This window comes from Columba livia, chromosome Z (genome assembly GCF_036013475.1).
Source record: "Columba livia isolate bColLiv1 breed racing homer chromosome Z, bColLiv1.pat.W.v2, whole genome shotgun sequence".
NCBI classification, from domain to species: Eukaryota; Metazoa; Chordata; class Aves; order Columbiformes; family Columbidae; genus Columba; species Columba livia.
In genome coordinates, this window is record NC_088642.1 from 12,701,616 (window position 1) to 12,724,907 (window position 23,292).

A 23,292-nucleotide genomic window follows, 5' to 3' on the forward strand; every position below is an offset into this window, starting at 1 on the left:
AGTTGTGACACATGCAACTTTGAGTACACATTAGTATTTTCATTGGTTCCCACAAACAAGAACAAGCACAGGACAGGCCAGATACATAAATAGTGCTTCCAGAAAACACCATGAGGGATGAGCTTCAGCTGTATGCAAGCCCACACCTACAGACTTGGCAGACTTACAGACTTGACACAATGCCTAATGCATACGGAAGGTTTTGTCTACACTGCTTTTACTCTGCATTTTGTAACTAAGGTCTCTTCTCTCGGGCAGCATTGTTTGACTTATTTCCAGGTAAACTGTCAGATTATTGGGGTTTTTTTGGTTTCCTTCACCCTTCTTAAAAACAAGCAAAGAAACAAACAAAGATGAATTATTAAACCATATTTCTTCTAGACTGTGGAGCCTCTATACTAACAAAAATTATGTAGACCAAACAGCAATGTGTTGTCACATAACTGCACAGCATAACTGCATGCATCACTGGTGGTACAACCAGACTGACTGTGTTTGTCCTTGCAGTAAGGACTTGGCCAACAATTCTGCTAATGCCATAGAAATCACTGAAACACCATTTTACACGAGTTCTCTGCTGATTTTTCAAAGTTGGCAACAATACTTTTTTTCTTTTTTTCATGAATGTAAACACATATAACAAATATATTGCAGGCAACATGCCTGTGGAATAAAAAAGCATTACTTCCAGGACCTCAACAGAATTTTAAGATCCTCAGAATGTCTAATGTGCACAGATATGTTAGACAACAATACTGGAAACAGGAACCCATTTGCCTTCTGTTTTAAGGGAACATCTGAGTCAACAGTAATATATTTAGTAAAAATTACCATTTTTGTAGGAAGACTTTCCTGTCACTTACTTTTTTCTCACTCACCCAAAATGGTAATATTGCCCACAACATCATAATTCTTCCACTGCCAGTAATCATTTACAGTACACAAATTCACAAAAGAAGTGATTATGCAACAGGTTATGATTAAATGGAAGAGAACACAAACCAAGAACTTGCAGTACTCTTCCCATCCCTCAAGTGAGAATGATGCAAATTAAACAGCTATACTGTTGTCATAACTAAGAGTTAAGCAGTTAAAGTCATGTGGCCCAGCTGGTGCACAAGAGCATACAGAAAGTTGCGTGAAGTAAGACTGAAACCATCTAACCATCTATGTTCTGCCTGCAAAGGAGCTCCTTTGTAAGATTAAAGCAACTATGTAACAACGCTTTACTTTACTATCTTCCACCTTCCAAGTACTTTCACCCCATAAGGCTCTCTGAAGCTGTTGAGTTTGTGCATTTAACAGTCCCCCAACTGGACAGACTTCTAAGTATTTCTACTTAAATGTAGCTGTCTTTCATGCAAGATATATTTCAGTAAGATGTGGAATTAAGTACTTCCCTGGCAATCTGATCAAAAGTCTAAATATTACTTAAGAAAGTAGCATGAAAGATAGCTAATTTATTGTTTCTGTCAAAACTGCATTATGTAAATCAATAGCAATTTTTCCTGTGGAAGGGTTTTCTGTTTACTAAGTGAATATACAGCCTTTAATTTTCATATTAACTGTTTTTAAGGAAACATACTTCAGGAATTATTATTTATTAATCAATTTGTATCAGTGTTTTCTCTATTGTTGTCTACTTTGGATTTTACTTTTATGCATTATATTATTCTTCATAAGCTAGTCAAACATCTAACACAGAAGGTGTTTAACTACTTAGTTTGTGAATTTTAAAAGAACCACATCCTCTTGCATACATGGGATGTGTAGCCCACAAGCAATTGTGTAGACGGGATGCTTTTTGTGCAATCTCCCACTTTTACTGCATTTCATTAGGAAAAAAACATGCATTATGTTATGTCATGACTTGAAAGTCAAGCTGCTTTACATAACATTAAGCAGGAAGAAAACATGTACTTCGTCAAACTGCAGGTGGCTGACCAGTTTTTTTAATTAGATGGAGCAACACTCAAGTAAAATCTGCAAAACAGTCTAGAGGCACCCTTTCACAGCATTTCTTAAACAGACCCTTCCCTCAGCTGTCACAATACGCTGTTTCTGGGGTTACAGAGGAAAACAGACCAAGAAATTCATCTACACAGAAAAATTAACAAAGATTTTTCTTTTTTCACGTGCAACAGTTCAATAGACCCATTTTCTAGCTTAGTCACACACACAAAGGCATGCTGGAGCTTGTGAAGTGGCAAACTACAGGACAGCAAGGCTGTTGCTACTAAAATAAAGACTTGTGAAATTACAGCCTTTATTCCAGTATCAGAATCAAGGTATAGAAAAAAGGAAAGTAATTTTACTATAGCTATACTGACTGGCCATCTTACAATTAGCTACCCAGACTCTTCACATTCATGGTGCATTTCTTAAAATATTTCAATGCCGCCTCAATGGAAGAATTTCTACTCTGGCTCACAGAACTTCCAAGATGCTTCTAAAGTGTCTGAGAGAACTTTGTGGGATGACAGTTGTTGGTCTGTTTCTAATGCTAACATAGCATTAAAAGTCTGGGAAACACACATGGTAAAATGGGATGTAACAGTTAAAAACGCAATGTAGGGAGCATTCAGCTATTCTAACAGAAAATTCCATATATATGTATGATATATATCTATTATATATACAAATATACCATATATATAATAACCATAAGAGGTGCCAACCTCTTCTGCAGGTACAGAATCTCTTAGAAAGAAACAAAGAAGCTTAAGGATGTAAAAACCTCAGCTGTCTATGAAGTTTGGGGCATTCAGCAAAGTACTGGAAGCTTTTGCTGTAAGTGACCCCACAAACAAGGAAATGGCAATTGCAAATGTGTAATCTGGCTAATAGCTAAATTACACGTTTCAAGATTCGAACACAACTTCTAGGAACTGAATGTACTGACCTCTCAGAAATTATAACAGTTCAGTACAAACTGGCAGCTGGATCATAGCCTCCTTCTTTTCATCTGTCTTTGTGTTATTAGCCATTTTAACAATACAGTTCTTCACACAAAAGACAGTAGTGCCATGTTGCTACAGACTGGACACTGTTTTAGCTGTTTCTAACAAATGAAATTGATCCATATGTGAAAATGGCAACATGAAGAAGTTGAAAAGTAAATACATTTATATTACTTTAAAACTTTTTTTCTATGTTCATCTAACAATTCCAAGTGGAACCAATGATAGTTACTAAAACATTTTCAGTACCTTGGCTCTCTAAGATGTTACTACATATTTCTGAGAGCAGAACATCAGTGAAATTGAAACAAACCTAATTTAATAATCCCAAATTATCATGAATTATCAAATTATTAACATTCTACACTACATAGTTTCAAATTCCTTAGTAAGATTTATAAAATAACTTGGACAGAAGGTTTTTCATCAACATAGAGGAGTAAGTAAATTCGTAAGAAAAAGACCTTCAAAAATATTTTTAAAAGGCAAAACTAAAAACCACCCCAGAAAAATGCAAGATATGTCCAGAGAAGAAGGAAAAAAAAAAAAAAGTGGTTAGAATTGACTACCATAAGGTTTTAATGCTATAATTCATTTTTTCCCTAGTAATGTCTATCTTACTGAAAAGTTCAGTTTACAAATGGAGATTTGCAAACTACTAACTGTATAGCTCAAAGGAGTCTACCAAGAACAAGAAAACTGTTCAATCTGGTATATGCATCATCTTTACTGATAAAGACAGAAACAGGAGTGTAGCTGCAGTTTTGCTGGTGATATACAATGTTAAATAGCGGTTACGCAGGTCTAAGTGTAGTGTAAGTAACTTTTTTTAATCAGTGGAGACAACTAAGAAAAAAAGGTTCACTTGTAATAAACTATTACCTTATGCATTTGGTGCATGCCTTCCTGTGGATAATCAGTAGGCCCCATTGTTGGCATTGGATGCGGGACACTGGGCGGACCAGGACTTGGCCCCATCATGCTGTGAACTGAGCCAGGAGATGGCCCCGGTCCTGGGCTAGGTCCTAGGATTGGTCCAGGTGAAGGTCCTGGTCCAGGGGAAGGACCAGGATGAGGCATGGCGCCAGGGTCTGTAGGCGTGGACATCTATTTTCTGTCTCCTTTTCAATTAGCCGAATAGCTCTAGTAACAAAAACAAAACAAAAACAGGATTTCTATATGACATGAGGGGCACTAAAAAAATAAAATGAAATCTACGGGCAATCATTACACACACACATGCACATACACATGCAAGCTGTCATCAGCAGAAAATGCCTAAATGATCCTTAACGTTGCACATTAGTTTGACCATCCTTCTACAAGCCCACTAAAAGGAAAAGTATCCTGATAGTTCAGTCAATTGCTGGATGTTTATGTGTTACCCACAGAACAAAGCAACTGGTAAGCTATGAGAAACATCTATCAGAGACAACAGTAGTTCAACTGAGTTGCTGTCATCAGATATAACATATGAGGTAAAGCACAGGACTACTAAAGGCAGGGAAGATAGCTGGGCACCACTGCAACATGTGTGTGTTCAAAAAATCTCTCCCTAAACAGATGGGACTGCACTGAAATATGTACATATAAAATTCATGGTAATGCAGTAAAACAAGTATTAAAAGGATTGTTAAGACTATTTTCTGACCCATTTTTTTTTAAAGTTAGATATTAATGTAGGACCTCTCTGGTTATCTCTGTATGCAATTCTATCAATATCAAACATAATGGGCAAAAGAAAAGACAATTACTTTGGACTGAAGAGTTATAATTCACTTGAGGGGTTCTGCCAATGTCACAAACTAGGAAAGTGCAGCTCAAGTGGCTTACAAAACAGTAAGCAATCTGAGAACAAATGACAGGCTTTTTACAGGCTGGAAAACCAACTATTACTATGCCTTTATTTCTGTGTTTTTAACAGAAAAAAACAGATGCAGGCTATAGGCTTGAAACATTCTTCCATTTTCTGAGAACCTTCATCCTTCTCCTCCAGCTCTCTGATAACTTTTATTGATGTCAAACATTGGGAACTTTTTGTTTACTAATGTCACTGTAACACTAGTGATGTAGCTGCAACAGTTTTACAAAACTGATGGTCAGTTGCTGCCATCAAGATCTGCCATGTTTCTTGGCATTCCCCACTCCAAACAGCAGTATTTTCAAGTGTTTGAAATAGTGGTCACATTATTCAAGTAGTCAAGTCAGCAAAAAAGTAACCCTATATATAAAAAAACAAAACAAAACAAAACAAAACACAATGCAAACTGGCAGGATGGCAGAGCTCAGAGGGCTGTGATCAAGGATGCAGAGTCTGGTTGGAGGCCTGTAGTCAGTGTGGCCCCCCAGGGGTCAGTACTGGGCCCAGTCCTGTTCAAACTACTCATCAATGACCAGGATGAAGAGACTGAGTGCACCCTCAGTAGGTTTGCTGGTGATACCAAGCTGAGAGGAAGGGTTGACACACCAGAAGGTCGTGCTACCATTCAGCGAGACCTGGACAGGCTGGAGGACCGGGCAGAGAAGAACTTGATGAAATTCAAAGGCAAGTGTTGGGCCCTGCACCTGGGGAGGAACAACCCCAGACACCAGTACAGGTTAGGTGTGGACCTGTTGGAAAGCAGGACAGCAGAGAAGGACCTGGGATTTCTGGTCAATAACAGGTTGGCCATGAGTCAACAATGTGCCCTTGTGGCCAAGACAGCAAATGGTATCCTGGGGTGCATTAGGAAGAGTGTGACCAGCAGGACAAGGAAGGTTGTCCTTCCCCTCTACTCTGCCCTGGTGAGGCCACATCTGGAGTACTGCATCCAGTTCTGGGCTCTACAGTTTAAGAAGGACAAGGAACTACTGGATGAAGTCCAGCGGTGGACTATGAAGATTATTAGGGGCCTAGAGCGTTTTCTTATGAGGAGAGACAGAGAGCCGGTTCTGTTCAGCCTGGAGAAGAGAAGGCTGAGAGGGGAACTTACCAGTGTTTATAAATATCTCAAGAGTGGATGTCAAGAGGACGGGACCAGACTCTTTTCAGTGGTGCCCAGTGATAGGAGGAGGGGCAATGGGCACAGGCTGAAGCATGGAAGGTTCCATCTGAATATAAGCAGGAAGTTCTTTACTTTGAGGATGACAGAGCACTGAAACAGCTGCCCAGAGAGGTTGTGGAGTCTCCTCTGAAGACATTCAAAACCCACCTGGACACATTCCTGTGTGATCTGCTCTGGTGAACCTGCTTTAGCAGGTGGGCTGGACTAGATGATCTCCAGAGGTCCCTTCCAACCCCAACCATTCTGTGATTCTGTGAAACAAAAAACCCACCACACACCAAACAATGTAGGTATTCAGGTTACTGAGCTGGCTTTTTGAAAAGACAAAGGAAGCAAGTAGTATCACCACTTCTAGCAGTATATAACCGTTAGATGGACTTAGCCTGTTCCCTTTATTTACTTTGGGTGTAGTTTTATAGTGAGGTTACCCATCTATGACTACTTGTCACATAATAACAAATCCAATACGATGAAAAATTAGTCTTATTGAAAAGCATTCTAATTTGGTACATCACAAGGTAATTACAATGTAACAGTACATTACAAGGCCTAGGACAACTCCACCTCCTAGCCTCTTTCCTTACAGAATTTTTCACAGAAGAGTGCTGTTCCACCTTCCACATCCGGGTTTACCACTATCCATAGCTAGCAGAAATTACTTTCTAAATTGAGCAAGTGGTGTAACTGTGTTAAGAGACTGTTTATATAAAGCCATACTGTAACACTGCAAACACCCTGGCTTGTAGTCAAATTAAGAAACAGACACTCAAGAACAAAGTACCCTCCCAAGGTTCCAATAAAGCAGAAAGGAGGCTCATCTGCAAGACAGCGGATTGGTGGTTACTGCTAGCAATCAGGGAATTCAAAGCTTACAGAACTGATCATCTTTCCCCTTTTATACGCAAGAGTCTTTTCTTATCAGAGCCCACACAAAAGATAAAACACTACTACACCAATATCATTTTCACTTATTTACTCCCAATTAACTAATCATTCTGTCAGGATCAAAACGAGCTTAACAGCCTTTGCTTATGAATTCCCCCACTTCTGATTCAAGGCAACAGATTAGAACAATGCTTAACTCATTTAAAATAAAGTATCCTCACCTGAAATAAGCTACCTTGGGATCCTATTTCCTTGCAAGATAAAACAGGGAGATGTCTATGAAGCTTCTCTGTTCAAAGCAAAACACTATGTTCACTAATTAGTCCCTTGAAACCCCACAACATTACCAGAAAAGGAAGCAAGGTATCAAATGTTCACAACTGCATACACCATGCCATGGCTTCCTGTAAGAGGCCTACAGTTTAGCTGCATGAAGGACAACAGACATTTCCACACAACAAACAGTTTTTATACAAGTCAATCACTATATTGCAGAATATAAGACTGACACTATCACAGCTGTGTGTCTCTGCACATTATAAGCCAGATTCAGTCCATTTAACAAAGCAGAACCTATCACCACCAACATCAACACTATCTAGAAAAATTTATACAGAACTGCAACACAACCAATTACAAAACTACTATCAGTATGTGGTATCCCAAAATATCCTATTTCACAAAAGACTTCTACCTACACCCATGCATTAAAATGGGTATCAAAATTTCCCTCCCTATTCACCTCTATTTCAAATTCAACTTGCAGTTCTCAAAAACTAACGGGCTCCAGTCTCAGCTCCATTAGTCACACTGCCATTTACATATACATCAAACATATCCTCTACACATATCTGGAAATTTTAAATTCTTTATAATGGGCTAGCAAGTGCCTAACCTCTACCAGAGGATGATGTTGCACACCCTTACACCAAGTAAGTCCCTTCAACATCTTTAAGAGCAGATAAACTCACCAAACCATACATAATTGTGAACTGTCTTAGATTTGTATTCAGAAATTTTTGTATATCGAAGAACTATATCAGGAGAACACAAAATATTGGAAAACATTAGCTGAATGCGAGGAATAAATCCTATGCAAAGATACCCATGAACATGAAGAGACAAAGCAATTTTCTCTGACAATAGTAGCCCACACAACTAAAAAACCAGCTACTGCCACAAACGAGATTATACATGGCCCTCTAAACCAAGGATTAGTTCATAGAACAGCTAAAAATCTTATGATTTAACATGTTTCAAAAATAGCTTAGATTATATTTACTATGACTGAGATTGTATAAAAAACCCCCATATAAATTAAGCACCCTGCTCTCATTAAAAGTCAGTAAGAGCTAGATACGTAATTCCTCTAGGCCCTTATAAAAGACTCATTAAAGCCAAAGCAATAATCTACAAAAATACAACAGGTGCAACAGTGGCCAGGCTCCATCCAGACAACACTAATATTAGTTTGGGTAAAACCTGGCGCCTGTAATGAAATAAGCAAAATGAAGCCAACTCCCTGCGACAGTCAGTGTTGACCCATTTGTACGGACTGCTTTTTAATGAGTGGTGCCTGTTAGAATTATAAAGTGAAGGGGAAGGAAGGGAATATATATATATAAAAAACAAACAAACAAAAAAACGTAAATGCTTCTAATAGATTATAAGGACTTTATTAAAATTAAAAATAAAATTATCTCATGATGATAAGGTTTCTGGCCCTGACTCTCAAATGCATTACACACTAATTGTTTCTCAAGTGTCCAATCTTAAAATTTTCTCAAAACCCTCATGAGAATAGTTTTATTCATAGACTTCAAATAAGACATATCTTCTTGACTGTAATCCCTTATCACTTCTTAGGTTTATTTACATCAACATCACCAAATCTCTTTTGAGAACAGCCCCCAATAGAACTAGTGGGGACTGAATTAGTTGTGGTAAATCACGCAGCCCTCGCTGTGGTCTCAGAGAATTTTTCCACCTCTGCTGGATACAGACCTGAGACAGAAAAAAATTAAAAAAAAAAAAAAAAAGCTTTAACCAGATGCAGATACAAGAAGAGCCACAAAACCAAGAGCTGAAGCTGAAGAGAGAGACTTAGGATCCCTGCTCAACTACTTCTAGATCAAATGGTTTAGGACAGTGATTATCTACAATACAAAGAATTTGAGGGAACATTCCCTACGCATAAATGTTTCTGCACTATCACTTTATATGCACCTGTAAGATTTTGTAGATGCAGCTCATTCATTGTACAAGAGTGTCTCCATCAGCTCAATTTTTCAGGACCCACAGCATTCAAGAACACTACACATATTTTAGTACAAACCCACTACAGACCCAAAGGTAACAAAGGCATGGATTTCCTTTGCGTGAAGAAAGTATGCAATATTAGTGGGTCCAAAACCAAAATCACCTACATTACTTTGGAATTCAAGACCAGCAGAACACCCAAAAAGATCCAGAGACTACGGGCTGCTTTAACACAGGGCACAGTCTAAAAAGAGATGGAGCAGTAAGCATTTATAATTCTTCTAGCTGTTTCCCTTTACCATTCAACATAACTTCTGCCTTTCCACGACCGAGTCAACCTAAATTGAACTTCAGCCAGGGCGTTTTGTCCAAATCTGCTGCCTTGGATATGTAGGGGAAAGTAAGGAAACTGAACCACTTACATTTGATTAAAAGGAAATGTGGACCCATACAACAGCCACATACACACTGCAAAGCAGACTGCAGCTCTGCCTTCATAGAAAAATAATTACAGTCTACTTTTCCACACACAACTCCAAGCAAAGTCACAATTCACAGGTGACTTCGAAAAGATATACTGTGAAACTGTGAGCAACTACGGGCTAAAGCATTTATTTTTACTACATAACCACAGAAAACATGAATTTATATTCTCAGTGATTTGTAGTATTTGCTTAATCTTCTAACCATAACCAAATGAAGCCGTTCAAAGTTTAAGAACTGATTAATAATGAAAGCAGCTCATCATAATTAAAACAAGTAACTTAAAAAACTTGGAAGCAAATCAGTGTTTTATATTGTACAACCCCACAGGACACTCTGCATTACCATGTATCAGGATTTAACTGTCATCATTTCATCAAACAATGAGTCAGTCAATAAACAGGTCTACATGAAACAACAACAACTAAAAAAAGCAGTAAGGAGAAGGGTCAAATCTTCACATAACATAAACAAGAATTATTCAGTTCATACAGAGAAGCCAAATACATTAACAGCTGAGAGATTCTGCCTTTACATACTCATGTATGGAACTTCAAAACCTTCTGGAAGGGAATTTGCATTTTAAACTACAAACCTCAGAATCAGAAATGCTGTACCTTAATTGCTTATCCAGACTCTTAGGCCACAGACAAAAACCTCTGGACACTGCATCAGTCACTGTCTACCAAAAACCGTTTGCATGCACCCCAGAAGAGTTAGGAGAATGGGTGGTGGGCTTACACCAGAAACTTCATTGTGGAGTCAGGCAGTATAAGGCTCCTTTTCAGATGCAGAGACAGTTTACTTTAAGATTTTAGTCCTAATAATCCCCACCTTCAATCCCTTACAAATATTTCTGTAATAATTCTTATTCCTACTGTGCAGCTGTTTCATTTTTTCATAAACTGACTTCTCAACTACTTTAACTTATGGCCTACCCTCTTATGAAAAACTACAAACAGCACCAATAAATGACTGGCTAACAGCTGGAGGCTGAATGTATTACAGTCAAAAGGCATCATTGCAAGTTAGAGTTCCCATAAGTTAGATTAAGTTATTCCACCAGACTCTTCAATGAAGAGGCTACAGCACATATATACGATCCTTTCTGATGGTTTTGCTGCAGAAGACCATGGACTTCGGGAAAAGAGGAGGGCAGACAGATGCAGTCAGAAGTTTAATAGCCTTTTAACCCCATAGCCACAGTCATAGCAGACAATGCCCAAGATGAAGTCCATGTTTGCTACATACGTGGATTCCACCATACATTTTGGGCACAGAAAACTGACTCATGACAGAATACTGACTGGTTATAGATTAAGACTCTGTGCCATGACCTTTACTACATGTATTAATCACAGCTATTGAACACCATCTTCACGTTGGGTTCTGAAAAACAAAAACCATAATGAGAGGTAGGTAGAAGGAAATGAATTTGCAAATTTGCCATATTACTGACAGGCTTTGTATTTACTTAAACAGGGAAGAAAAGGAGGAAGGGAGAAGATTGTTTTAAACACAAGTTAGTTATAGTAAAGTATCAGTGAAGTCACAAACAAGGTACTGTTTCTGTAACAAGATACTTATTTTTTTACATTTTTCCCAATGGTTCCTCTAAATGATCTACCTGGGTGCTCAAACCCTGCAGTGAAACATAGGAAATATTCTCTACCAAGTGGAGACATGCAGGAATATGTTTATGCCTAAGAAGTGGTAACTTTACATTTGCCAGGAACAAATAAACCCATTTTCAGTATAAGTCTTCTTATTCTGCTGCATTTGCAAACTATCGAAGCTGTGTTTAAGTAAACTTTACCGCTTTCCCTTATTCATCCTTCCTTATTTCACTTTGCAAATAAGGCACAGGCTTTTCTCTGCTGCCATTCTCATGACAAGTGATCTTTATGTCATAACATTGTGTTTACTACTTCACTGAAGGATCAAATAAAAAACTAAACAGATCAAATTAAAAAGTGGTGGAGGTCCAGGAAACACTCTTTATGCATAGAGAACTCTAATTGCAGCACAAAACATTTAAAAGTGTGCATTTTAATGACTAATTTGCAAAAATGTTTTCAGCCATACAAAGAATGAAAAGTCTCCTTCTGAAAATCGGGACCATGAAAATTGGAGGTAAAAGTTCAGACATTTTTTAAAGTTGCTGCTGTGTACATTCTGACCCTAAATTCAAAAGTCAAACAAAATTTGAGAAGATATATCTGCAGATACTAATTTCCTATGGACCTTTGTCAAGAATATATTTAATATAAGAATGCTAACTGGAGCGCTTTTTCTTCTGTCAATTTTCAAGCTTCAGGTGCGGCTGAAAGCATTTTTCAAATCTGACAAGAAATGCTCACAGACCACTTGAACATAAGATCTAAGGCTGCTCTGTACACACTATTCTGGCACATGTGCCACCACAGAAATACCAATCCTAAAGCTGAGACACAACTCATGAGAGAAATAATGTATTTAATAAAGCTTTCCCCTCACCTCTGTCAAGTCCACATATACTGTACGGTACACATAACTTTAGATTTCTTTTTAAATGCTCATCATTCACACAATCTTTTTGCTTTCTATTACTGATGTATATGGGCATAAAAATCTGCTTCTAATCCTATCGTTCTGGTACAACACTTTTTTCCTTACGATAACAAAAGGACAAAAGAAACAAAGTCAAAGGCAGTAATAGGGCAATTAGGTTCCGAAAGAGAAAGTGTGCCTTTATTTGCACAACAATACTAACTGACACAGAAGACACTGCCCCACCCCGAACATGTAACTAGTATACTATCAAAGGAATTAAATTCCGGCACAATGTTTATTGCCTGGTTCTTAGGGGTTGTAGTTAAAACTCAGTAACACTGAATAAATTAAAAGCAAAACAGAAAAGAACGCAAGCAGAGCAACAGCGTGTCATAGATCCCATGGACCTTTTTTTTCTGAAAGTGTGCAGAACACTTAAAGCGGTCAAAAAAATCTTATAGCTTCAATTCTTCAGTTGAATATTTACTCACGTATCTAAAATATTCATCAGAAATCTTCGAAAGAACAGTGTTAAACTAAAGTTTGGTAAGTCTGAATATCAAACACAAGCAGCAGATAACAAGTAATACGAACTCCGATGCGAGTTCGTATGCTGCCACTAAACCACTCAGTTCATCTGAAAATAATGCACACTTCGGGAAGAAAAAACAAAACAAAACAAAAACAAAAAACCCACCACGCCACAGTTAAGTGTAACTTCGGTTCGAGTTTAGAAGAGCTATAACTTTTGCAGCCGTGTGCAGCAGTTTGTTGTTCCACCATCACACATTTGGGGGTGGGGGGGAGGAGACAAATAAAAAACTCCATTTCTTCCCGTGCCACGGACATAATGAAACGTGGTCGCGGCGTCGGGGCGGGGGGGGAGAGACACGGCACAGGCGTCGGCGCGGGCACACAGCCGGGCGCACGGCCAGGCCGCCGGCGGAGGGTCGGCACCGGGCAATGCCGGCCGCGGGCCGCCCGCCCCTCCGCGGCAGCGCTCTGCCTCGGCGGCGCCGCGCGGGTCTTCCGGCCCTGCCGGGCGGCGCGTTAGGCCTCGGCGCCGCGCCGCCCGCCGCCTCCCCCCAGCAACGGCGCCGGGGCGGCCGCGCATAACCCGCAGGGCCCTGTTCTACCCCCTCCGGCCTTCCAGAAAGTTTTCGCCCCGGCCGAGAGGCTCTAAACCGTCCCTGCCCGGAGATCCAGCCCCGCTGCCTCCTTCCTCCCCTCCTCCACGAAGCAATGGCTGCGCCGCTGCCAGCGGCGGGCCGCGCAGGGCCCCGTACCTCGACGGCGGGGAAAAGGGGGCGGCTCGGCGGCGGCAGGCGGGCGAGCAGCCGGGGCATCCCTCAGGGCTGGGCTGGGCCCATCTCCCCGCCGCTCCTTCCCTCCGCCACCATGTCACGCCGACCAAACATGTCTGTGCGCCTGTGTGTGGCGGCGGTGACTTCCTGATCCTCCGCCGCCGCTCACACAGGCAGAGGGACGGGAAAAGCCACCTCCCGCCGCCGCCGGCGCTTACCACCGCCTCCCTCTCCCCCGCGAAGGCCCGGGGACGGGCTTCGCTGCTCTCCTGCCCCGCCCGGGAGCTGGCTGCAGCAGCTGCCCGCTGCCTGCCCCCGCCTCCGGCACGGGAGAGAACTTTTCAGGGGTCGACCACCGCCGTACCCCTTTCCTGACGGGGCGGAAAAGCCACGTCTACCTGTGCATCTGCGTGGGTATGTATGCATCCTCGCTCCCGCCTGACCCGATCAAAAAAAAAAAAAAAAGGAATCCGCGCACACCGGAAATAAAATGCTTTTTTGCTTGGAAGGCGATTACAAAATTGCAAGCGCATGTTTTGTGCTACTCGGCTCCGCTGACTGCAGCAAGGCAGAGGGGGGGCAGGCATGATTTCTGCAGGGAAAAGGAGGTGGAGGGGGAAGACGTGCTATTTTGGGAAGTAAATCGCGACACCTTTACAGCTGGAGTGACTGCACAGTTAAAAACAAGAGACTGAAACGCAACAGGAGCCGCAGCCTCTGGGGCGAAGCCCCAGCCCCCATCTCCTTCCCCCTCCCCGGTGCGTGTAGTGCTTGTGACAGGCAGGGAGATTATCCGGATCACGGCCTCTCTGGCTCCGCCGGGGAACGCCGCTACTCTCACAGGCGAGACCGCTCCCCCACGCACCGTCTTTCTCCCTGCCTGTGCCTCCTCACTTCCCTTTCCTCGGTCAGGTCCAGGGGAGCGTGTGCCACACCAGAGAAACAACCCCACCACCACACGCTCTCCCGCCGCCGGACACCGTGAACTTCACCCTGAGACCTCCCACGCCCCCCCCGCAGCCGCCGAAACGCAGCCCACCGGGCGGCCCACGCTGGGTGGGGCAGCAGGAGAGGCCGCCCCCGGCCCGCCGAGCTGCCCCGGGGCTTGTGTGTGAGCTGTCGCTCCAGCGGCTCGCGTTGCCCGGAGCGTTGTGACACGTTCGCTTGGCGGCAAGACTGAGAGGTGCCAAGAGCTGGTCGTTGTTGCCGTGCGAGACCGCGGCCGCTCCGGTGACGAGCGCCAGCCGCCCCGCCGCTCCGCCGTCCCTCCCGCGGGTGCCGCTGACTCACAAGTCAGCCACCAGCGACGCCCTGGGGGCTTCTTCCCCTCACACCCTCCCACCCCGGATTTTTGCATCATGATTATTCCAGAAATACCGGATCAAAACTTTCTTTTCTCCACCCACTACGGGATATAAATATTTGGGAGGGCCGGGCGCCGGAGACGGTGGGGAGAGGAAGCAGGTGGCACGACAGCGCCCGGGGCCAGCGGGGCCGTGCTCGGGAAGGGGAGGGAAGGTGGGCACGGTGCGTGCCAGCGCGATCACTAACAATAAAGGACGGCGCAGGCACCGCCGTGCCAGGGATAGGGAGCGGGGCGGGGGGCGGACCGAGTTGTAAGTTATATTTACCTTCCGCCCGGGGGGAGCGTCGTGCTGGATGTCGCTCCTCTCCCCCTCGGTGAGTCACCCGAGTCCGGAACCGGAGCGAGAGACTAGATTATGAACATGACTTCATTGATGACAGCCATTCCCTCCTCTTCCTAAACTCCTGCCCCTCCCGCCGCCTCCCCTCACCGACGCCACCGCTCAGGAAGCGGCGTTCTTATTGGCCTGCCGGCGAGGGAGTGCCCGCCCCCTGGGCAGAAAGGGCGGCCCTATTGGAGTGATCCTGCTGTCACTCAGCCGAGGGGTTAGGGAGGGGAGGAGGTGTGCAGGAGCGTGGCAGGCGGGGAGGGTTGTGTGAGTGTGCGAGCTGTCGTGTGCGCGCACGCCGGGGGCCCCGCTCGCATGTTCGCCGTGCAGCGGCGGGGCAGCTTGGGCTGCGGCTCGAGGTTCCTCCGCGCCCCCTCACCCCGCAGAGCTCTCCTGTGCAGTGGGAGAGAGAGGAACGGGAGCGCCTTCCGTGAGGAGGCGGCGGTGCTCGCGGGAGTAGTTTGGGTGAGGTGAAGAAGGTGCTGGAACTCGCCGTTCTGCTGCCCCAGCCTGCCGGGACGAGCCTCCCGCCGCTGGGGAGGGAGGCGGGGAGGAGCCACCCTGACGGGCGTTGGGGTCTCCTACACCTGGCGGCTGGGCTGCTTGCGTCTCGTTGCTTTTAAAAGAAAAAGGCGGGGAGGGGAAGTGAGGGGAGAGACATGGAAGGGCGTTGTCATGCGTCCCGAAACTTACGTCCCGTCCGCGATCTCCGATGGCAGAGGGTGCCGTCGTGAACCAGAGGAGGTTGCCGAGAACATTCCAGCTGAACCGGCCTGTCAGGCAGGCGGGCTCCCGCTCTCAACGGCCGCCGGCGAGGGCGGCTGTTTACCACAGGCCCGCTCGGAGGACCTGGCTGCTCCTTGCCGTAGATCTGGAGGCGGCTGTTGAAGCAGTCGCCAGATACAATAAGGCTGCGTGAAGAGCAGAGGTGGACTTCTTGTTTCTTTAGGGATAGGAACGGTAAATAGCGTAATTATGTTTGTTCTGTCTTGCATGTTTCCATCCTTTTAGCTTTTTAACGGTGTGGAAGTACACTTTCTGACTCCACGTGATGGTTTGTTTTGTTTGGTTTTGTGGTTTTTTGTTTTGTTGGTTGGTTTTGGGTTTTTTTTATGCTGTAGATTGTTTACCTGAACTGCAGTCAAGCGCTGCAAAGCTCTCACTTTTTTTTTTTGCGGAAGCTATACCTGTTTATGTAACAGACGACTAAGTAATTCATTAAAGTAATGGACCCACCTGTCTGAGGCGTTTTTTTGAACATGAATTGTAGATTCAACTTAAAATGCAGTCGAACTACCATATGTGGTGTTATATGTAATTATCTTTTTTTATCTTGTCATATGGAAAGTATTTGCCATTCTGAACTTCACTCCTTTACTGTGGATTTCACTCTGTGATCGGAATAAAAATGTTAAGAGGAACTTCAGCATTTAAATGAGTAGCTACTACAGATGCTTAGACGACAGTATTCCACATGAGGTTCCTATGCAGTGGCAAGGTGGAGTAGTTAAGGACCTGAAGCAATGCTGGGAGCACCACATGCACCTTGAGGTCGTTAAGTGACAGCTATTGTTTGCGTGGTGTTTAACTTAGGGGGTTTTTTAATTGGGTAAATAGGAGCAGTAATCACCAAGTTAAAGTGCTCGCTCTACAGTACTAATTGCAACTCTTTCTGTAGTTTTCCAAGGTGTTAATCGTTAGCTTAATGTTATTTGTTCTGTGAAATGACTACCAAAACGCTGAAAGATAGATGTGTAAGAATTAGTTCTATCTGGACAGTACTAAGTATCCAAAAATAAATTAAAAAAAAAAAAAAAAAAAATTAAAAGGCCATATTTTCAGTTCACCATTGCCTGTGTGAGAAGTATTTACTTGGGAACAAAATAAAAGAAATAGACACATTTAAATATTTGTATCATTATGTAAACCTTTTAATCCATGAGTAATTAATAATTTTGGTTTTAGCTTTGTCCTAAACTAGGAGTTGCAACTTGGTGTCTTAGAGATAAAAGAAGGTGGCTAACATTCTTGGAAAATTTTGCTAATGAAAATGAAAGGGGTAAAGGAATGCTTCCCCCCCCCCATACCCTATTGTAACTTTCATTAGGCAGCTGGTATTTTTTTCCTTTTCCATTCCCCAGAGTAAACCTTGTGGCTCTTTGCCCTTTTTCTTTACAGAAGAGAAAACAAGCCTTAAATTATGAAGGGAAATCTTCCTTGCAAGACAGTTCAACTGCTCGTTGGACTTAGCAGCACTCAAGCCATTCTAAACCAGGGCAAGCCATTCTTTTTGGTGGAAAGCATACAGCGATTACTCTTTCAGGCAAAGGAAAAAATGTCCACTTGACTTTGGGATAAATAATGTGTTATGTTTATTTTGAGACTGCTGCAGCAGCTAATTTCATTTTGGGGCAACAAAAAGTCCAGTTTTCTTTTGTATTTTGATGGAGTCTCGCTTAATGTCATTGTAACCTGTATTGAGGGGTTGGAAAACATGTGTTTTGTTAAGGCAGGCATGTTCAACTGATGTGAAAATCTTTACTGAAATTGATATCATGAATAGGGGTTTGCTGTATGAGACTTGGGTGGCTGAAGCTTCATGCATGGTGAATATGCAAACGTGGTGAATAATCATGTGCTAAAAAATAAATTAGTTTTCCTCTGATTGATTTGTCTGCCTTTGCAAAAAGAAAGATTAGGTACCTTAACTGAATTAATGCTTTGAATGCTGCTGACAACAGTAAAATAACACATAAAATTTTCAAACTAAATACCACGATGGGAAGAGGTACCATTTTGACTAGTTAGATGTCTTGTTGTGGAATTAAAGCTTTTTTATGTGAGGAATGATACCAGTATAATTAAAACTGTTAAGAAGCTCATATTAGTGGAACTCTTGTAGGGACACATACCAAAATAAGTCAATATCATCAGGGAGTTGCAGATGTTTGTAGTAAACTCACCATTACCACCTCAAAACTCCTGCTATAACAGCCTCTAGTGTTATTTCTGTTTGCTAACAACTCCTGCCAGAGGTTGCAGCCACTGCAGCAAGAATGGCAGAAAGGAGTATATTTTTCATGCCTCAGCCAGCTCCTAGCAAAGTCCAGGTGTTTAGGCTAGCCGGTCAGTGAAAATGGGTTTAAGCTTGAATAATCTTTGAATATGGCTATGTGCTCAGGTTTTTAATGTGTCCGGGAAAGTCATATGCAAGCAAGCTTAAGACTTTCATTACAGAAGTGAGTAACATTTTTATGTCTGATCCATTGGTGGATAGTGTTTGCCTTGAAAAGCAAAAATAAAAAGCATACTCATTTGAACTTCAGTCAAAGCCTTCAAAGGTGAAAATGGCATGAAGGCAAGTCACTTCAGCTTTACAGTGAGTTAAGTTCATTGAAATCATCAGGCAGGGAAATAAGACTGACCTCCACGAGTTTGCTGCACTAAGGTGGAAATGTTTTCTCTTTTACGCCAACATAATTCATCTGTGTCAGGTAACTAACATAGAAAAAACAGGCACTTTTTTTTGGTGTGTGTTGGCAGTGAAGGCAAACCTTCTGATGATGAAATCGTCAAGATGAGAAACCTTGGAAAGTGTCTTGTTTGGCTGGTACTCCCTACAAAGGTCTTCTCTATGCCCTATCCATTGTATATGGGGAATGGTGCTTTTCCTGAAGTGCATGAATCCTGGAGGGTGGGTGGGCTTTACTCCCTCATCTGTCAATCCACAGTATGTAATGAGTGTGCCGTTGAAGTGGTGTGTCTCAGCCTAGTATGACTGACAACAAAGTAATTATTAAAGCTAGTTTGAGATTTTCCTTCTCTTTCAGAAGATGTCATTGTTTTCTAATTGAAAAGTAAAGTTTCTGTTCAAGTACAACTTTTGTGAATGTGCTTGGTACTCATGCACTTTCCCCCTCAGCCTTTTTTTCTGGGGGCACCTATGTTTATCTAGGTGTCTTCATAGGTTTGAAAGATAAAACCTCTTTCAAGGTAGTCGCATTTGTTCGAAGCTCTGAGTGTGTTGTTGAAAAGATAATATTCAGCTGAGATCTTATCAAGGCTCAATAGAGGGGAAGAATTCTCTCCCTTGCCTAAAGAGCCTTTCTGAACGCATTCCAGAATGAAGTCTGTGTGTGAGATAGGTGGGTTGGCTTGCAGTGATAACGTGTTAGTGTTCCTATTTATTTTGTAGTCCACAAAATTCCGGAGTTCGATGTCACATTTTAAGCAAGAGGAGAAGCACCCTGTGGTGTCAAGCTCTTTCTCTGCTTGTTCTTTTCAGTGTTTTGTTCCCTAACCAGGTGGTCCCTGTTTTGTGTTTATATTTTTTTGTGGAAGTATCACTTTATACTTGATTTTATTCAGTTTTATTGTAATGGTTTCTGAGCTTATCTGCAATTTCTCAACATCATTTTCAGTTATAATTCTCTCTTCTAAGGCATTTGCCGAATCCCACTAGCTTTGTGTCAGCTGCAGATTTTATAAACAAACTCATCACTGAAGCAATTGAAGAATATTGAGTAGACCCATGCCCAGAATGGAGTTCTCTTGGACTCCACGGTGCCATCAGTTACTAAGCATTCATTCCTGTGTGCTAACCTGTTCTGGTTGTGGCAGCCAGTTATCTTTTTGAATGGTTTTGGTAAGAGAATTTGTTTCCTAGTTTTGACTGTTCTTAGCCTGTTAAAATGCCTGTTAGAAGTTATCAAACATCTTTGTTCAGTGGGGCAAACCAAGAATTCTGAACCAGTGCCACTATTTCTTAGAGAGTCCATTTTGCTGTTCTTGACCTTCATAGTTCTCCTACTGCAAACCTGAATTTAATTATCTTTAAACAGTCTCCAAGTACAAGAAATCAAAGTCAAGTACATGGTGATGTGTTTATTCTAGTGTTCCTGCTCTTAGAATTGTACTAATTGCAGGACAGTGAGTCCTGCATAGAGAAAGCTACCACCATACAATTTTGATCCTATAAGCAGTAAAGGTTGTGAATGTACTAGATCAGGGAAAAAATATTCTGTGTTGTATGACTATGAACACTATGGTGATTCAATTTAGTCAAAGTGAAAAAAAATATAGAGTACCATGTTGTTTTCTTCTGACAAGATTCAACTCAAGCCAGGCTGCTACTCAAAGAGTGGCATATATCACAGTATCACAGTATGTTTGGGATTGGAAGGGACCTCAAAAGATCATCTAGTCCAATCCCCCTGCTGGAGCAGGAACACCTACGTGAGATCGCACAGGAACATGTCCAGACGGGTTTTGAATGTCTTCAGAGAAGGAGACTCCATAACGCCCTGGGCAGCCTGTTCCAGTGTCTGTCACCCTTACTGAGAAGAAGTTTTTTGTCAAATTTAAGCAGAACCTCTTGTGTTCCAGCTTGAAACCCATTACCCCTTGTCCTATCATTTTTTGCCACCGAGAAGAGCCTGGCTCCATCCTCATGGCACTCACCCTTTATATATTTATAAACATTAATGAGGTCCCCCCTTAGTCTCCTCTTCTTCAAACTAAAGAGACCCAGCTCCCTCAGCCTTTCTTCATAAGGGAGGTGCTCCACTCCCTTCATCATCTTCGTTGCCCTACGCTGGACCCTCTCCAGCAGTTCCCTGTCCTTCTTGAACTGAGGGGCCCAGAACTGGACACAATATTCCAGATGTGGTCTCACCAGGGCGGAGTAGAGGGGAAGGAGGACCTCTCTCGATCTACTAGCCACCCCCCTTCTAATACACTCCAGGATGCCATTGGCCTTCCTAGCCACAAGGGCACAGTGCTGGGTCATGGTCATCCTGTTGTCCACCAGGACCCCCAGGTCCCTTTCCCCTCTCTAATATGTAATTTCCCAACCTATACTGGAACCTGGGGTTGTTCCTGCCCAGATGTAAGACTCTACACTTTCCCTTGTTGAATTTCATTAGGTTATTCCCCGCCCAACTCTCCAGCCTGTCCAGGTCTCTGGATGGCAGCACAGCCTTCTGGCGTGTCAGCCACTCCTCCCAGCTTAGTGTCATCAGCAAACTTGCTGATAGTACACTCTATTCCCTTGTCTAAATCGTTAATGAATATATTGAATAATATTGGCCCCAGTACTGACCCCTGAGGCACTTCACTAGATACTGGCCTCCAACTAGACTCCGCACCATTGACTACCACTCTCTGGCTTCTCTCCTTAAGCCAGTTTTGCAACCCACCTCACTACTCTATTGTCTAGACCACACCTCCTCAACTTAGCTGTGAGGATGCTGTGGGAGACTGTGTCAAAGGCTTTACTGAAGTCAAGGCAGACCACATCCACCGCCCTGCCATCATCCATCCACCTTGTTACATTCTCATAAAAGGCTATGAGGTTGGTCAAGCACGACTTACCCTTGGTAAAGCCATGCTGACTGCCCCTAATAACCCTCTTATCCTTGATATGTCTTGAGATGGCACCAAGGATAAGCTGTTCCATTACTTTCCCAGGGACAGAGGTGAGGGTGACCGGTCTATAATTACCCGGGTCCTCCTTCTTGCCCTTTTTGAAGACTGGAGTGACATTTGCTTTCCTCCAATCCTCGGGCACCTCTCCCATTTCCCGAGACTTGGCAGAGATGATGGAGAGCGGTCCAGCAATGACTTCAGCCAGCTTCCTCAGCACCCATGGGTGCATCCCATCTGGACCCATGGATTTATGGATGTCTAGACTATTTAATTGCTCCCTAACCCAGTCCTCATCGACTAAAGCAAACTCCTCCATTGACCTGGCTTCATCCGGGGTCTCAGGGGTACAGGGCTGCCCAGGACAGCCTCCAGCAGAGTAGACAGAGACAAACAAGGCATTCAGTAATTCTGCCTTCTCTGTATCTTCTGCCACCAGGGCACCCACCCCGTTCATCAGTGGGCCTACATTGCCTCTAGTATTAGTTTTATCTGCTATGTATTTGAAAAAGTTCTTTTTGCTGTCCTTGACCCCTCTCGCCATCTGTAATTCTAAGGAGGCCTTGGCTATCCTAGCTGCCTTCCTACATCCTCTAACAGCAGCCTTATATTCTTCCCAAGTGGTCAGCCCCTGCTTCCACGACCTGTAAACTCTCCTCTTCTGCTTGAGCATACCCAACAGATCCCTATTCAACCACGCAGGCCTCCTGGCTCCCTTCCTTGACTTCCTATGTGTGGGGGTGCTCTGATCCTGAGCGTGGAAGAAGCAATCTCTTAATGCAGTCCAGCTATCTTGGGCCCCTTTTCCTTCAAGCAGTCTTGCCCATGGGATTTCCCCCAGCACTTGCTTGAAAAGGCCAAAGTTATCCCTGCTAAAGTCCAGGGTTGCAATTCTACTTGCTATTCTGTTCCTGCCACCCAAGATGCTGAACTCCACCATCTCGTGGTCACTGCAACCCAGGCAGCCCTCAACCTTTACTGCTTCGACCAGACCCTCCTTGTTAGTGAGGATGAGATCCAGCAGTGCACCTCTCCTAGTCGGCTCCTCCACCATCTGCATGAGGAAGTTATCATCAATGCACTGGAGGAACCTCCTGGACTGTGGCTGGCTGGCTGAATGGTCCTTCCAGCAAACATCAGGGAAGTTAAAATCTCCCACAACAACCAGGGCCTGTGACTGTGAGGCCACTCTCAACTGCCCATAGAAGGCCTCATCGACTTCCTCAGCCTGATCTGGTGGCCTGTAACAGACGCCCACAACAGTGTCACCCCTGCCAGCCTGCCCCTTGATCCTGACCCATACACTCTTAACTCGCTATGATCCTTTCTAGTTTGCAGTATTAATTTGGGCTAGAAAGGACATCTGTTTAGGCAACAAATACTAGGGGCTGTGGAAAGTGTGACTTGCACTTGAGTTCTGGTTAAGTCATGGTTTTGGACCAGGGAAATCTTGTGATTGTTCTGCATATCAAGCATGGTGATCACAAAGACACAATCACAAAAACCTCGATCCTCAGGTAAGTGGAGTAATGTCATAGCTTGCTTTTTTCTCCTTCATGCACTTTTCTTTCCCCTTATCCAATTTTTGAGAGTTTTGTTCCTCTCTTTTTGCTCACAAGTATTTAACTTTTCACTTCGCAGCTTCTTCCTTTTTATAGTTACCTACTTTTTTCATTTGTGTTACACTTCCTTGCAGTATATTGGTTTC

The 23,292-nt window shown here is 43.3% G+C and overlaps 1 protein-coding gene and 1 long non-coding RNA gene across 8 annotated transcripts in view; one reads left to right on the forward strand and one right to left on the reverse strand.

The window, feature by feature from the left end:
* The window catches only part of SMARCA2 (SWI/SNF related, matrix associated, actin dependent regulator of chromatin, subfamily a, member 2), a 118,984-nt gene extending 102,989 nt beyond the window's left edge, over nucleotides 1-15,995 (reverse strand). Inside the window, exons 1-3 of one of the 7 annotated variants that reach the window (XM_065047241.1) lie at nucleotides 15,099-15,245; nucleotides 6,152-6,255; nucleotides 3,843-4,103 (exon numbers count right to left, since the gene is read on the reverse strand). In XM_065047241.1, the coding sequence (XP_064903313.1) occupies nucleotides 3,843-4,067 (225 nt within the window). In that variant the 5' untranslated portion in view covers nucleotides 4,068-4,103; nucleotides 6,152-6,255; nucleotides 15,099-15,245. Of the gene's footprint in view, nucleotides 1-3,842; nucleotides 4,104-6,151; nucleotides 6,256-13,449; nucleotides 13,726-13,865; nucleotides 14,025-15,098; nucleotides 15,283-15,854 lie in introns of those variants that run through there. The other 6 variants (XM_065047242.1, XM_065047244.1, XM_065047239.1 and 3 more) reach the window with 6 other exon arrangements.
* LOC110362341 (uncharacterized) lies at nucleotides 15,884-17,826 on the forward strand. The gene is made up of 2 exons (XR_002419652.2): nucleotides 15,884-16,121; nucleotides 17,340-17,826. It is a non-coding gene; the product is annotated as an uncharacterized LOC110362341 (long non-coding RNA).
* The last annotated feature ends 5,466 nt before the right edge of the window (nucleotides 17,827-23,292 follow it).